General features: G+C 35.4%; 2 protein-coding genes across 2 annotated transcripts; one reads left to right on the forward strand and one right to left on the reverse strand.

Moving 5' to 3' along the window:
- Positions 1-3,853: 3,853 nt before the first annotated feature.
- On the reverse strand, positions 3,854-4,489 carry LOC110924115. Its single transcript, XM_022168150.1, has one exon. It carries the CDS (start codon positions 4,487-4,489, stop codon positions 3,854-3,856), a length of 636 nt encoding a protein of 211 aa, XP_022023842.1.
- A 6,270-nt stretch (positions 4,490-10,759) lies between these two features.
- Positions 10,760-12,890, forward strand: LOC110922183 (homeobox-leucine zipper protein ATHB-13). The gene is made up of 3 exons (XM_022166491.2): positions 10,760-11,009; positions 11,133-11,521; positions 12,272-12,890. Exons 1-3 carry the CDS (start codon positions 10,937-10,939, stop codon positions 12,641-12,643), a joined length of 834 nt encoding a protein of 277 aa, XP_022022183.1. The 5' UTR covers positions 10,760-10,936; the 3' UTR covers positions 12,644-12,890.
- Positions 12,891-13,539: the final 649 nt, after the last annotated feature.

The following is a 13,539-nucleotide window of genomic DNA, read 5'->3' on the forward strand; positions in this document are numbered from 1 at the left end:
TACCCTAATAACGGGCAGAGTTTAGGGATTTAGAGGGTAAAATCCCGAGCTATTATTTACAAAAATAAAAGCTGACGGAACGAATTGAACAGCGATCGAGTTAATACCCGGCATCGTAGCAGCACCCCGCTACACTAATTAGTGATCCGTGTGTGTTTTGGAGTAAATAACGTATAACTCGACGTCAATTTAGAGTTTGAGCGTCGTTTGAACAGCGGACTGTAAGTGCCAATGTCTGCTATTTATACACAAAATTGGACATGCTTACGGACCGTAAGCCTTATCCCTTACGGTCCGTAAGGGGTACGAACCGACTATAGGGTAGCCACGTTTGGGACTAGGCCTGCTGAGTTGACAGAAATTTAGAATGAAATTTTAACAACGAGTATTTTAAGATAATCGTCAACTAGGTTTGTCCCCCTCTGAGTTTTAGGGGCCCTGATCCTGATTCCGATTGTTCTGAAAATTTTAGGGTTTGTGCAGAATCGCTCGGGTGTCTCAATTAGGGTTTCCTTATTGGATAATTATCATACTAAGTATTAATTTTAGTGAGAGTTGTTACAACATCCATCATATAACACTATATGACATTATATAACACCAAAAAAACATTATATAACATCATATAACACTATGTAACACTATATAAAAATATATAACACTATACAGTTCTGAACGAGATGACCCAAATTCGTAGATTAATTCTTAATCCGTATTCCTATAATTAAGGGTGACAGTTATGGAAGGCTATCAATTAATTCAATCAATAAGAAAATTACATGTTTACCCTTTTAAATTAATTTAAATTGAGGACTCATGTCATCTCCACAATATTTCTCACACTTTTGAATTAATGTACAGGATCTTCAACCTATATATATATATATATATATATATATATATCCGTTAGGAACCACCCTTTATTGCGAGAACCGCAAGAACCAATATGAACACAACCAAAAATACCTAAAAATAGCTAAAAAACACAAAAAAAAATTTATATTTTTTATATCGCTACTTTTAGTAGCAAAAAAAACAAATTTTGGCTACTAAAAGTAGCGATTTTAATGTAAAAAGTATTTTAAAAAAAATTTATGTGTTTTTTTTTATTTTTTTAGATTTTTTTTATTTTTTTAGGTTTTTTAGGGGCTTAGTTTTTAGCATTTTGGCCGGGGGGGGGTTTAGGTTTTTAGGGGTGGGGAGGGGGGTGGTTTAGGTTGTTTTCACATTGGTTCTCGCAATAAAGGTGGTTCTCGCATGAACCTTACCCTATATATATATATATATATATATATATATATATATATATTATAGATCTTAAAGATTAAAAACCCAAAAAATATACTAGCCCAAAAAAAAATTAAAAGCCCAAAAAATATTCAGCCCAACTTAATAGTTAATAGTCAATCGAGCGAAAACGACCCGCTAGATTTTTTTAGGGGCATGTTTGGGTAAGCTTTTTGAAACAACTTATTGACTTATTGGCTTTTTGAAAAGTCATAAGCTCTAAAATGATGTTTGGTAAAGAGGGTGTTTGTGAGGGGGAAAAGCCAATAAGTCAATAAGTCACAAAATCCTGACTTTTCCAAGAAGCCAATAAGTCAATAAGTTGTTTCAATAAGCTTACCCAAACATGCCCTAGGATTTGATAAAAACTGTGCGAAAACGATCCGATCGATTCAAATTCAATCCGAGCATGAGCATCACTTTTGTGCTCCGTTTTGCAAATTCGATCCGATCGGATCGGATCGGTTGTAATTCAATCCGAGCATGAGCATTCCCTCGATCGGATCGGATCGGCTCATGAACACCCCTAGTAAAAACCGGTAGGCGCTAAAAGTCGGTACTGAATTTGTACTTAAGATCTTTCGGTTCGGGAAATTCAGTACCGGTACCCAATACCATTTGCTTATCTCTGACCACGGGTTTCATACGAACAAAATCATTACAATTTTTTTGGTTGATTTTCTTTCAGTTATCTTTTAGTGTTTTTTTTTTCTATATCTTCTTTTTATTCTTGTCAGCGGTTTCGTGCGCAACGCCCTCGTAGTGATTTCAAAACACATGTAGACACAGACTAAATAACAAAATAAGTTCGCCGCAACGCGAGGATTGTGAAAAAACCTAGTTAATATGAGTTTTTATAATTAATATTAGTGTTATTGATATTAATATGAGTAATTTTTAATTAATATTAGTGTTATTATAATTAATATGAGTTTTTTATAATTAATATTAGTGTTATTGATATTAATATGAGTTTTCTATAATTAATATTAGTGTGATGGATATTAAAAAGAGAAAACAAAAAAATTAAATATATATGCCGCATATAGGGCTAGAATGGGCGTATAGTATGGTCCAAAAGACCATTATAACCCTGTTTTACCCCCCAGTCTAGGCCTAACTCAGGACTAAAATGGTAATTTGTCATTTATAAAAGTGTTTTAAAAAAAACCCCATTAGATACATATGCCTCATACAGGCCTACACTGCGCATATATGAGAGGCAAGAAAGACAAATTTACCCTTGCGTACAGCCCCAAATCAGGGGTAAAAAGGTCTTTTTCGTCTATACGCCCCATATAGGCCTATACGAGGCATATACGACACATATAAGACAAAATGTGACATAATCAGAGATTCTCTTGAAAATTGAAAAAGGTCATACGCCACGTGTAGACCTATATGAGACATATATGATGGTGTGTAAATAGGGACTAGGGTGTGTGAATATGTAGACCCTAGAGAAAATATGAGAGAGAGAGAGAGAGACAGTCATGATGAACTTGTCATATCTATTTCTAAAAAAATGTGAGTCACGGTCACCTACCAAAATTTGAAACACATGGTTTTGATATAAACCACCATCCAACTTTATAAGCACAAAGTACGAGGCATATACGGGGCATATAAGACAAAATATGACATAATCAGAGATTCTCTTGGAAATTGAAAAAGGTTATACGCCACGTATAGGCCTATATGGGGCGTATATGATGGTGTGTAAATAGAGACTAGGATGTGTGAATATGTAGACCCTAGAGAAAATATGAGAGAGAGAGAGAGACAGTCATGATGAACTTGTCATGTCTATTTCTAAAAAAATGTGAGTCACCTACCAAAATTTGAAACACATGGTTTTGATATAAACCACTATTCAACTTTATAAAAAGTACAACTTTCAATGCCTAAGAATGTTATAAATTATAGGTATATATAATATAATTGGGCGAGTATCACCAAATACATTATCCATTTCAAACATATATTAGTATCATCAACTACAATATCCATTTCAAGCACATATTTTATTTTACAATTGTTACATTACCCATCCCTAGTGTTTTGTGTTATCCTGTCAGTATGGGTTTTTCTTTTCATCCCAAAGTGGTGAAGGATTTTGTTTTTATTATGCAAGATAACCAACTCTTATTTGATTCAAATCAACATGGCACGGTGATGTTAACAAGGAGACATTCAGTTGGTTAAGGTGTGTGTCTCACAAGCAAAAGGTTAGATGTTCATATTCCACAAAATGTGTTGGCCCAGACGGTTCAAACAATCGTATCAACAAACACGAACACGATCAAACAAACACGAACACGAGATATTGGGGGGACAAACCCGCGACTCTTTCTATTCAATCAAACAAAGATACGAACTTACAAAGAAAGGGACAAATAAAACAATAACCAAGACCCCTATTTATAGTTATACTAAACTTGCTCTCCAAGACAAATAAACCTTTCCTAAACCTATTATAATATAATTACCTAAAATAAACCAATCTTTAATAAAAACTAATTAAATAAACCCTCAACTTTACTAATTATTCAAGATTAACCTTCATTCACCCCCTTAATATTGAATTGTTTTTCTTCTTGCCTTTGTTCCTCCTTTTCAATTGTCTATAGCAAACTTGCTTCACTGGTTCTTCAAACTTTGCATTCATTCCTTCGATACTTTCTTCCTTGACTTGCTTCTTCTCTTCAATTCGTTCTTGACCAACACTTTCACGAACTCCGAACAAATCCTTTGGGATCGTTCCAAACCGAATTTCCCTCACTTTCTTAATCGGTTTCACATCTGGACTTTCTTTTTTTTCATCTTCAATTTTGTTAGAATTACAACATACTTGAAGCTTGATGTTGTACATTCTATTCAGATTTCTCTGAACCTTCATCAACAGTCTTCCTTTCTGATCATGTAGCCTTAACATTCCATTAGCTATTTCAATCTTGCAACCTTCTTCATCTAATTGTCCCAAACTAAGAAGATTGGTTTTTAACTTAGGCATGTAGAACACATCACAAAACGTTTTCTTTTCGCCATTCTTACTTACCACGGTTACATTCCCTTTACCTTTGATTTCAATCTCGGATCCATCACCAAACGTTACTTGACCCGAAACTTTTTCATCCAAGTTAGTGAAAAACTCTTTCTTTCCTGACATGTGATGACTTGCACCATTGTCTAAATACCACATTCCTTCTTCATTCCTTTCAAAAAACACCAGGGATAACCCTTTCTTCATTCAAACTTACTTTCTTTGTCGAACAAACTGCCATGAACAGAGATGGATCGATATCATGTACATCTTCTGTCTTTGTCAGATTCGCTTCTTCTTTCCCTTTGCTCGGTGCTTTACATTCGCTCGAGTAGTGCCCAATCTTATCACAGTTGTAGCACCTCAAGTTCTTTCTTCTGTCTTGCCATTCTTCGGGCTTCTTTTTCCGATCTTCACCTTGTTCATCATTCATATTCTCACGTTCATTATTCCATCTTGGATACCCTCTTCCACGTCCGTTGTATCTTCCACGTCCTCTACCACGTTCTCGGTAGTTTTCAACTTTCTTTTCATTTTGGGTGAACATAAGCTGACTTTGGGATGAACTTTCATTCACATTCTTGAACTTGTTTCTTTCTTCATATGCCTTCAAACGTCCAACCACATCTTCAAACGCCATTTTTTCGATATCTGCGAATTGCTCGATCGAAGAAACAATAGGTAAATATTTATCCGGCATAGAGTTCAAGAATTTTCTCACCACGACCCCTTCTTCGAGGGTTGCTCCCAAACTCTTGTACTTTGACTGTACTCCACCCAGCTTCGCTGCATATTCATCAATACTTTCTGTCTCACTCATCTTCAATCCATCTAACTCGCTTCTTAGCATTTGAATACGAGCTTTCTGCGTTCTTTCTGCACCAAGATAACGAACTCTTAGCGCTTCCCAAACATCTTTCGGTTCTGAATACTTAGCCATCTGAAGCATCACGTCTTCCGGTAGGGTCTGGAAGATGACACCTAAGGCCATAAACTTCTTTCTTTCTTCAATTCCCGGTCCCTTTTCTTTGTCAATAGCATCTTGCAAACCGTTCGCTCCCAAAACAACCTTCACCATAACTGACCATGCTGCGTAGTTGGTCGAGGTTAACTTTGGTGCCTGCAAAACAAAACTACCAATCGATTCTTTCACCGTTCCTGAACTACCTGAACTCTTGTCTTTATCACCTGCCATGATTAGCTTTTAGTTTTTTTTTCTCGCGTACAAACAAAACTAAACCAGATCTTGGCAACTTTCTAGGGCTTGATCGATCACAACCTCCACAAAAGATAATGCTTCTCTTTGATATGAACTCCTAATAAAATAGAAAAAACAAAAATCTTTACTCTTTTTTTTCTTGGATACGTACACAGCAACAAAGCTTTGAAATTCAAATCTTTTAATTTATTACTCCTTTGGATGACGCAACCAAGTAACTAAAAACAAATTACTTGCTTTTATTTCACACGAATATCAATGAGGAGAAATCACTTCAAAAACCTTCGATACACAGTTCCCAAAGAATGTTATGAATTCAAAGCGTAACGGTATACTCTCGATCTTCCGAACCTTCAAACAACTATTACCGTGCGATATATCTTCGAACGGAACAAAGCAAACAACCAATCGTTTACAGTGCAACGAACACTGCGTTCAACGAGCCTAAGCTCTGATACCAATTGTTGGCCCAGATGGTTCAAACAATCGTATCAACAAACACGAACACGATCAAACAAACACGAACACGAGATATTGGGGGGACAAACCCGCGACTCTTTCTATTCAATCAAACAAATATACGAACTTACAAAGAAAGGACAAATAAAACAATAACCTAGACGCCTATTTATAGTTATACTAAACTTGCTCTCCAAGACAAATAAACCTTTCCTAAACCTATTATAATATAATTACCTAAAATAAACCAATCTTTAATAAAAACTAATTAAATAAACCCTCAACTTTACTAATTATTCAAGATTAACCTTCAAAATGAAGAATAGATGTAAAAAACATGATACGGCCATGTTGTATCCATTGAAAAAGGTGTCAAGAGGTTTCGTTGAATTTATGGGTGTAATTAATTTAAATCGAGTTTTAATATTGTCAAGCTCGATTGCAAATCTAACTTAAAATTCAAATCTAGAAACTCATAAGGTCATCCGTAGTCATAAGCCCTTTGTGGGGCGTTATGCGACACGTGTCGTGCCACGTCACACAGGGGCTTTATGGGGCGTTATATCACTAGAGCCCGTAGTCATAAAGCCCCTACCCATCAATACCTAATTATTAATTTTCGTTTTTATTAATTAATTATAAAAACACTAACTAAAGTTTGATTGATACAAACTTTGAAACCTCTCCCCATACCCGACACTATATATATCACGCCTCCTCCATTTTTTTTGTCTCATAAAGCCCTTCGTAATGATGTTTGGGGCTTTATAGGGGCTTTATGTGGATGCATAGCGCCCCATTACACATTGTCTAAGCTCGAGCTCGGACTAGCAATCATTTTCAAACTCAAGGTGGATGAATTTACTTAGACATAAATATCTAGAAAATGATAACCATATTAATCCACTTGATACATTCATTCTTCATTTGAATTGATTATATAGTACAAGTAGTTGTATCAATTTATATATACACAATAGCTAAAATGTAATATATCACATGATAATAATGCTTTCAAACTTTTAGGAGTCAAGCTTTTATTATTCAATTACCCTAGAGCTTTGCTCAAGTCAATTTAATTTTCAAATAAATTTTTAGACGGAGTCGAGTAGCAAGCATCTTGACTCGAATCGACTAAACCCCTTTCCAAATATGCTTGGTTGCTTGTTAACAGATTTTCATCGAGTTACCAATTGAAGATGGCTGTAAACTTCAACTGTTTTCGGGTGGACCACATTGGTTTAGAACTCTTATACATAGGCTAGAATAATTAAATATGCATAGACTACATCAGTCGTGTCCACCCTACCCCACAAAGTCCCAACCATAGCTAAGACTTTTCTATGGTGGGGTTGGGGACCGGTCGGTGTAGGATGGAGTGAAAGATCACTGGTTAGAGTTGAGAGGGAGGTGCTAGATACCCTACACTATATGATGCATTGTTTCGTACTTGAATTCTTATAAATCTTTAAATTAAACATAAATGTTTTAAATGTTGTTCTTACACGTTTTACTTATCACCAGAACATCTTAAGTTAAAGCAATAAGACTAATTAACCAAGTAAAATAACGTTTCTTAAGATTGTTTGAGATTGCTTATGAAAACTCCTTATGACTTATCAAAAAGTTAATAAATCACAATTGAGTGACTTTTTTAAAACTCCTTATAACTTTTCACATACACTCACAATATTAAACACCATTTAACTTTTTAAAAATCAATAAGTTATAAGTTGGCCAAAATAAGCAACTCCAAACACTCAAGAAACAAGCGCCGTATTAATTAAGTAGCAAATGATTTACCAATGTTATGCGTCATCATAACAATTTTTATTGATTCTTAAACTCGAGGATATCTTGCGCCTCTTACTAATTTATTGAAAAAATTATATTATCGATATTACCTTCATAACTTATGCAGTATGTTAAAAAAAATGAAAATAGACGTGTTGATCCCAAGCATGTTATCCATGTAACTTGTCACCATGGGCGTAGCTTTGAAGGGGCCGGGAGGGGCGCCCGACCCCCGAACTTTTCGCTCAGTAGTGTTATGTATGTACGTTTCGTATAGAATTTTTTAGATATATACGTTTTCGACCCCCGGTTTTATAATTTTTAAGGTATAATTTTAGGTCCGGTGACTTCCGACCCCGGGTCAGAAATCTCAAGCTTCGCCACTGCTTGTCGCCTTTACATATTATCATATCTAGTGTTGCTATCATCTTTTAATTGTTTTACACTTTTACTCATGTTTAAGCGATTAACTTTTTTATGTTTAAGAAACTGTTAAAGAATCTAATTGATTATAGTGTACACACGTATGTCGAACCCATTTGGTTAAAAACAAACTTCTTTTTGGAATGTCGGAATAACAAATTAAATTTACTTGTTTGTAATAGTAGCAAAACCACAAATAAACTAATCACATAATTAATGACCCACGATTATGAATTAGCAGCCATGTTTAATTATATATGATTCCATTTTCTTAGGCTAAAACCACTAATAAACTAATCACATAATTAATTAAGTAAACAACATCCTTTGTTCCTCTTGTCTCCTACACCTTCACTTTTACTTAAACAAAACCATAAACTATTATACAATTGCATACCACCCACAACAATTTTGTATCACCGTTTGTTAGTAGTGGACTCATAACTTATTTTCTTACAAGGGGAAATCCGACAACTTAAACAAACTTTTAAGAAAGCGATCGGGATTTTTAACTAAAATTTATACTAAATGTTTAAAGAGAAGGCGGCCGTCCCACCAGTGGCGCAACTTAGAGGAGGCCGGACCAAGCCTCGGCCTGTGCGGTTTTTTTGCCCAATAGTGTTAAATTTAAGGTTTTCGAGAATTTTTTTAAATGTGTATTGGTTCGGACCAGGCTGATTTTATCTCAAAAAAACATCGGCCCATGCTGAGTTTTAGGTCAAGATCCGCCACTGCGCCCCACATCAAAGTGTAGATCCGCCACTTCCGTTAGTTACTGTGGAAAAAAATCCATCAACTTAAAATGTGATAAACCGATTTTTTTTTTTACAAACCAACTTTTGATATAACGAAAAATTCAACAAAATAATATATATATATATATATATATATAATATAATATGTATATGTACATATAGGTTGTAATTTGTATACATGCATATGTTGAAAACTACAGAGAGAGAGAAAGGAGATGCACATGGGAACACGATGGCATGTGAAGCCAGAGTACTATTTTATGGTATTTTGAAATTAGAATTTGCATGGAAGATGCTAAATCCTATTTCAAAGGGGGTACCCCGCCAACCTTCCAACTAATGGGGTTGGGTCCATGTGAGTTGTGACAAGAGACTCTTTAATTTCTTTATCTTTTTTCTTAGTTTAACAAAATACACAACCAAAATGAGGTGGGTCATTCAGAAAATTAATTAATAACTTCTGTTCATATTGTGGAAGCAACTAGAGGAGTCGATGGATATGATGATATTTGGATCGACAAAATTTCTATTGAAGCGAATGTAAAATTATACTTTTATTATGACCCATTGATTAAAAGTTTTAAATTCCTCTATGTTTAACATAAAAAGTTTTGAAGGCCCCATCAAATGAACATAAATAGGTGAAGCAATTTATTAAAGATTCCTTAATCGAGCATTTTTTACAAACCATCTTGACGTGTTCTAATATCTGTTATTGAATTTAAGTAAAATTCTTGAAAACCCACAGAAAGTTCGCATAAATTAACAATCTTTTGAGTCTTAAACTTGAATCTAGCGGCGATAAACGTCGCCCCTAAAACTCCGTTTTCTTGTAGTGTCTTGATTGACGTAGTTAGAAAAATCCTTTAATTATAACAAGTTGCAAGAGTTATTTTTTAGCATCGATTATGCTTGTTCTTTTTCTTTCGAATTTGAGACCTCGTGGTCTATTAATAACTAGTTAGGCATTATTTGTTCATACGCTTTAGACTAGGAAAACATATTTTTGGCAGTAGTTGAATTATGCCGGATATCATATAAGCGAAAAACACCATTAGTATTGAATAATGCTTTGGATATACGGATGTCAATCTTTTTTTTTTAACGGCCAACAGAATCAATTCTGACCACTCTTGCGGCACCCACTGGACAAACGGAGTACTCCGAGAGTAACCCGAGTCCACCACCAATTCCGGGGTAAACCCAGTAATCCACCCGCCCGTAGGCACGACAGTGAAATTACCAGTAAAACCCGTTTCGCTCAAGGATCCAAGTCAGGTTTCTCTGGGTCTCCTATCATTGCCCACCAGTGCCTCAATCTGCACCAAGTGGGAGTTGAATCTGCATCTCTTAAGAGAAATGCAAGTCTTCCACCACTTGATCTATAGATGATTGGCATATGGATGTCAATCTAATACATACAATTGCAAGTTACATCTTATATGAAGTAAAGTAGAATGTGTTAAAGATAAGTAGATGTTCCAACATCCTTATCAATTTTAGGGTTTCTTTAACTTTTCTGAAATGCTAGTTATTTAGCATTATTTATTAGAGTGAAAAACTATCATATAAGATAATGACACTAGTGAACTTAACTTTTAAATATTTATTGTTATTATTATTATTGGTCTAAAAAATTAGCATCACATTGCAGGTGAATGTATAGAATCTTTAAGGAAATTGCAATAAAATCAAATATTAGAAAAGGCCACCCCCACCCCACCCCACCCCACCCCACTCCCACCTCTTATCTCTTTGTGGTTTAAAAAGAGATTATTGCTGTTTCTCTAGTGTATTTGCCACCCTCATGCTTCTTTCTCCATCCAAGATCCAACACCATAAGAGCCAGATTAGCACTCACACACACATACAGCTATGTATTAAGTTGTATGATCAGAGCTTGTGACTTTGGCCTAACTTTACATATTAAAAAAAGGGTTTCTTTTTCACACTGACATGTCCTTCCTCCCACCTGAACCCATGTTTTTTGGCTATGAAGATGACCACCACCCTCCTCATGATTTACAAGGTCTCCCCTTATTCTCTCTCTGTTGTTTTCTTGATCATCAAGCATAATTAGGGTTTTATATATAGTTTAATGGACAGGTCTTAATTAAATTGGCTAATTACTTGTATGCATAATTGTACACAGGTGTTCAAACACTCTTAATGAGGAGATCCATGTCGTATTCCGGTATGGAGCGGTGTGAAGAAACGCGTGGTGCTGCAGCCGAAGATGATATGTCGGATGATGATGGATTGCAGCTGGGAGAGAAGAAGAGAAGACTCAATTTGGAACAAGTGAAAGCTCTTGAAAAGAGCTTTGAGTTGGGAAACAAGCTTGAGCCTGAAAGGAAAACTCAACTGGCTCGCGCTCTCGGGTTGCAGCCAAGGCAAGTAGCTATATGGTTCCAGAACCGAAGGGCGCGATGGAAGACCAAACAATTGGAGAAAGATTATGATGTCTTAAAGAGACAATTTGAGTCTGTTAAGGCTGATAATGATGCTCTCAAAACCCTAAACAAGAAACTTCATGCAGAGGTATAATATTAATCTTGCAAATGAAATTAGCTTAATTTGATATTTTCTTTCAATTAAAATCAAATCATTTATGGGCGGAACCAAGGGTGGTCAAGAGGGTCCGCGGACCCCAATCACCAGAAATTACAAGTTTATTTCTTAGTTTCACACTCCACCACTTAAAATCATTATGCATACATATCATGTACTTATAGTTTAGAGTTAAATGTCATTTTAGTCGCTGTAGTTTAGTCTAAAGGTTTGAAACGTTGCCATTTTAGTCCAAATAGTTTTAAATGTTGCCATTTTAGTCAACTAGGGTTAACTCCGTCCATTTTTTATGTTAGCTAGAAGGGTAATTCGATTATTTTTATATAGTTGAATGCCCTTCTAGTTAACAGAATTACATTTAAAATGACCGAAATGCCCTTCTAGTTAACAAAATAAAGGGATGGAGTTAACCCAGTGGACTAAAATGACAATGTTTAAAACTATTTTGACTAAAATGGCAATGTTTCAAACCTTTGAACTAAACTGATAAAATGATCCAAACCACAGGTACTAAAATGACATTTAATTCAATCATAGAAACCTTCTAAATATCTCAAAGAACAAAACATTATGACACACACACATTGGTAATGTTGAAAACCACAATTTCTTAGAATTTTTTTTTTTAAATTTCTTTCAAAAAAATAAATCTTTATTTATGTGTAATTCAAGATTTGGATCATATCATACAATTCTCAAGATTCCATTTTTCTTCTTCAGTTATTGGCTATAAAAGGTGGAGAAGCAAATGGGATTAGACCCATAAATCTAAACAAAGAAACAGAAGGATCATGGAGTAATGGAAGTGAAAACAGTTGTGATCACAACACAGTAACAGGCACCATGACACCATCAGAAGAGAGCCCAATATTTTACTCCCAAATTTCAAGCAACATCTACCCTACCATGTCATCTATGGGACCAAATTCCGGCCTAACACAACTTCTACAAAGCCCTTCGACAACGGATCTCCTCGGCCAGCGATTTAATCAAACAGTCGGCAACGAAGGATTCTGCAACATGTTTAACGGTATGGAAGATCAACCCGGTTATTGGCCATGGCCTGAGCAGCATCCTCAACATCTTCATTGAAGTTGAGTTTTTCTCACAAAAGTCCTTTTTTTTTTTTACTTTTCAAAGTTGATACAAGCACCCATTTTGCAATGTAATTGGTGTATAGAATTGGATTATATGCATTTTGTTTTAATTAATTACGAGATGGAAATGAAATTTGAAATACGCATCGATTTGTAGCCATAGTTGAATTGTTGTAATATAGCATGGCAGCATGCTATGAGAATGAATTTAATTGGAGTACATAACAATTATTGTATCTGAAGGAACTAATGTGACGTGTTTAATTTTTAATTATATATCCCAATTTAGTATATCTATTTATTCATAAAAAATCAAGATACAGCAAACAAAGGCACAAAAGAGCAAAAAGTCAGATTGTCTTTGGAGTTCTTTAGAATTATTGAATTTTGCATATTGAAGTGGCCTTTTGCAACCAAAAATCTTTAGCCACTAATACATACTTATAGTTTGTAACACAACCTTGTAATACTAAGAGCACCCGGGGCACATGCGTTATAGTATAACGTGAATCTTTGTAACGCGTTTTCCTCGACCGCCGCTACACACTTCAACGCGTTATACATTAACGGAAACCGATTTTCGTTATCTCCATCACGCGTTATGGTTTATTTTTGTGAGGGTATTTGTTGGTTGGGGGAAATTGTTGGGTGTGGTGGTGAGTGATGACCACCCCCACTAAAAATGCTTGTGAGTGATGGAAAAATGGTCAATGACATGGCGAAACTTGATTGGTGCTTGTGAGTGATAAATTCTATCACTAGTGAACCACCCCTAGTCCCCTAAGGGGAGGAGGGATAGTCACTAGTGATACAATTCTATCACTACCAAGCACCAATCAACTCATGTCATATCATCACCCAATATTCTATCACTAGTGATAGAAATGTAGT

This window comes from Helianthus annuus, chromosome 17, assembly GCF_002127325.2.
Source record: "Helianthus annuus cultivar XRQ/B chromosome 17, HanXRQr2.0-SUNRISE, whole genome shotgun sequence".
Lineage (NCBI taxonomy): Eukaryota > Viridiplantae > Streptophyta > Magnoliopsida > Asterales > Asteraceae > Helianthus > Helianthus annuus.

What these genes read in the sequence shown, in the direction of transcription:
- LOC110922183 (XM_022166491.2), top strand. Translation starts at nt 10,937, where the DNA reads ATGTCCTTCCTCCCACCTGAACCCATGTTTTTTGGCTATGAAGATGAC. An exon ending in CCCTCCTCATGATTTACAAG is followed by an intron (nt 11,010 to 11,132) that starts GTCTCCCCTTAT and finishes AATTGTACACAG; the next exon opens with GTGTTCAAACACTCTTAATG. An exon ending in ACAAGAAACTTCATGCAGAG is followed by an intron (nt 11,522 to 12,271) that starts GTATAATATTAA and finishes TTTCTTCTTCAG; the next exon opens with TTATTGGCTATAAAAGGTGG.
- LOC110924115 (XM_022168150.1), bottom strand. Translation starts at nt 4,489, where the DNA reads ATGTGGTATTTAGACAATGGTGCAAGTCATCACATGTCAGGAAAGAAA.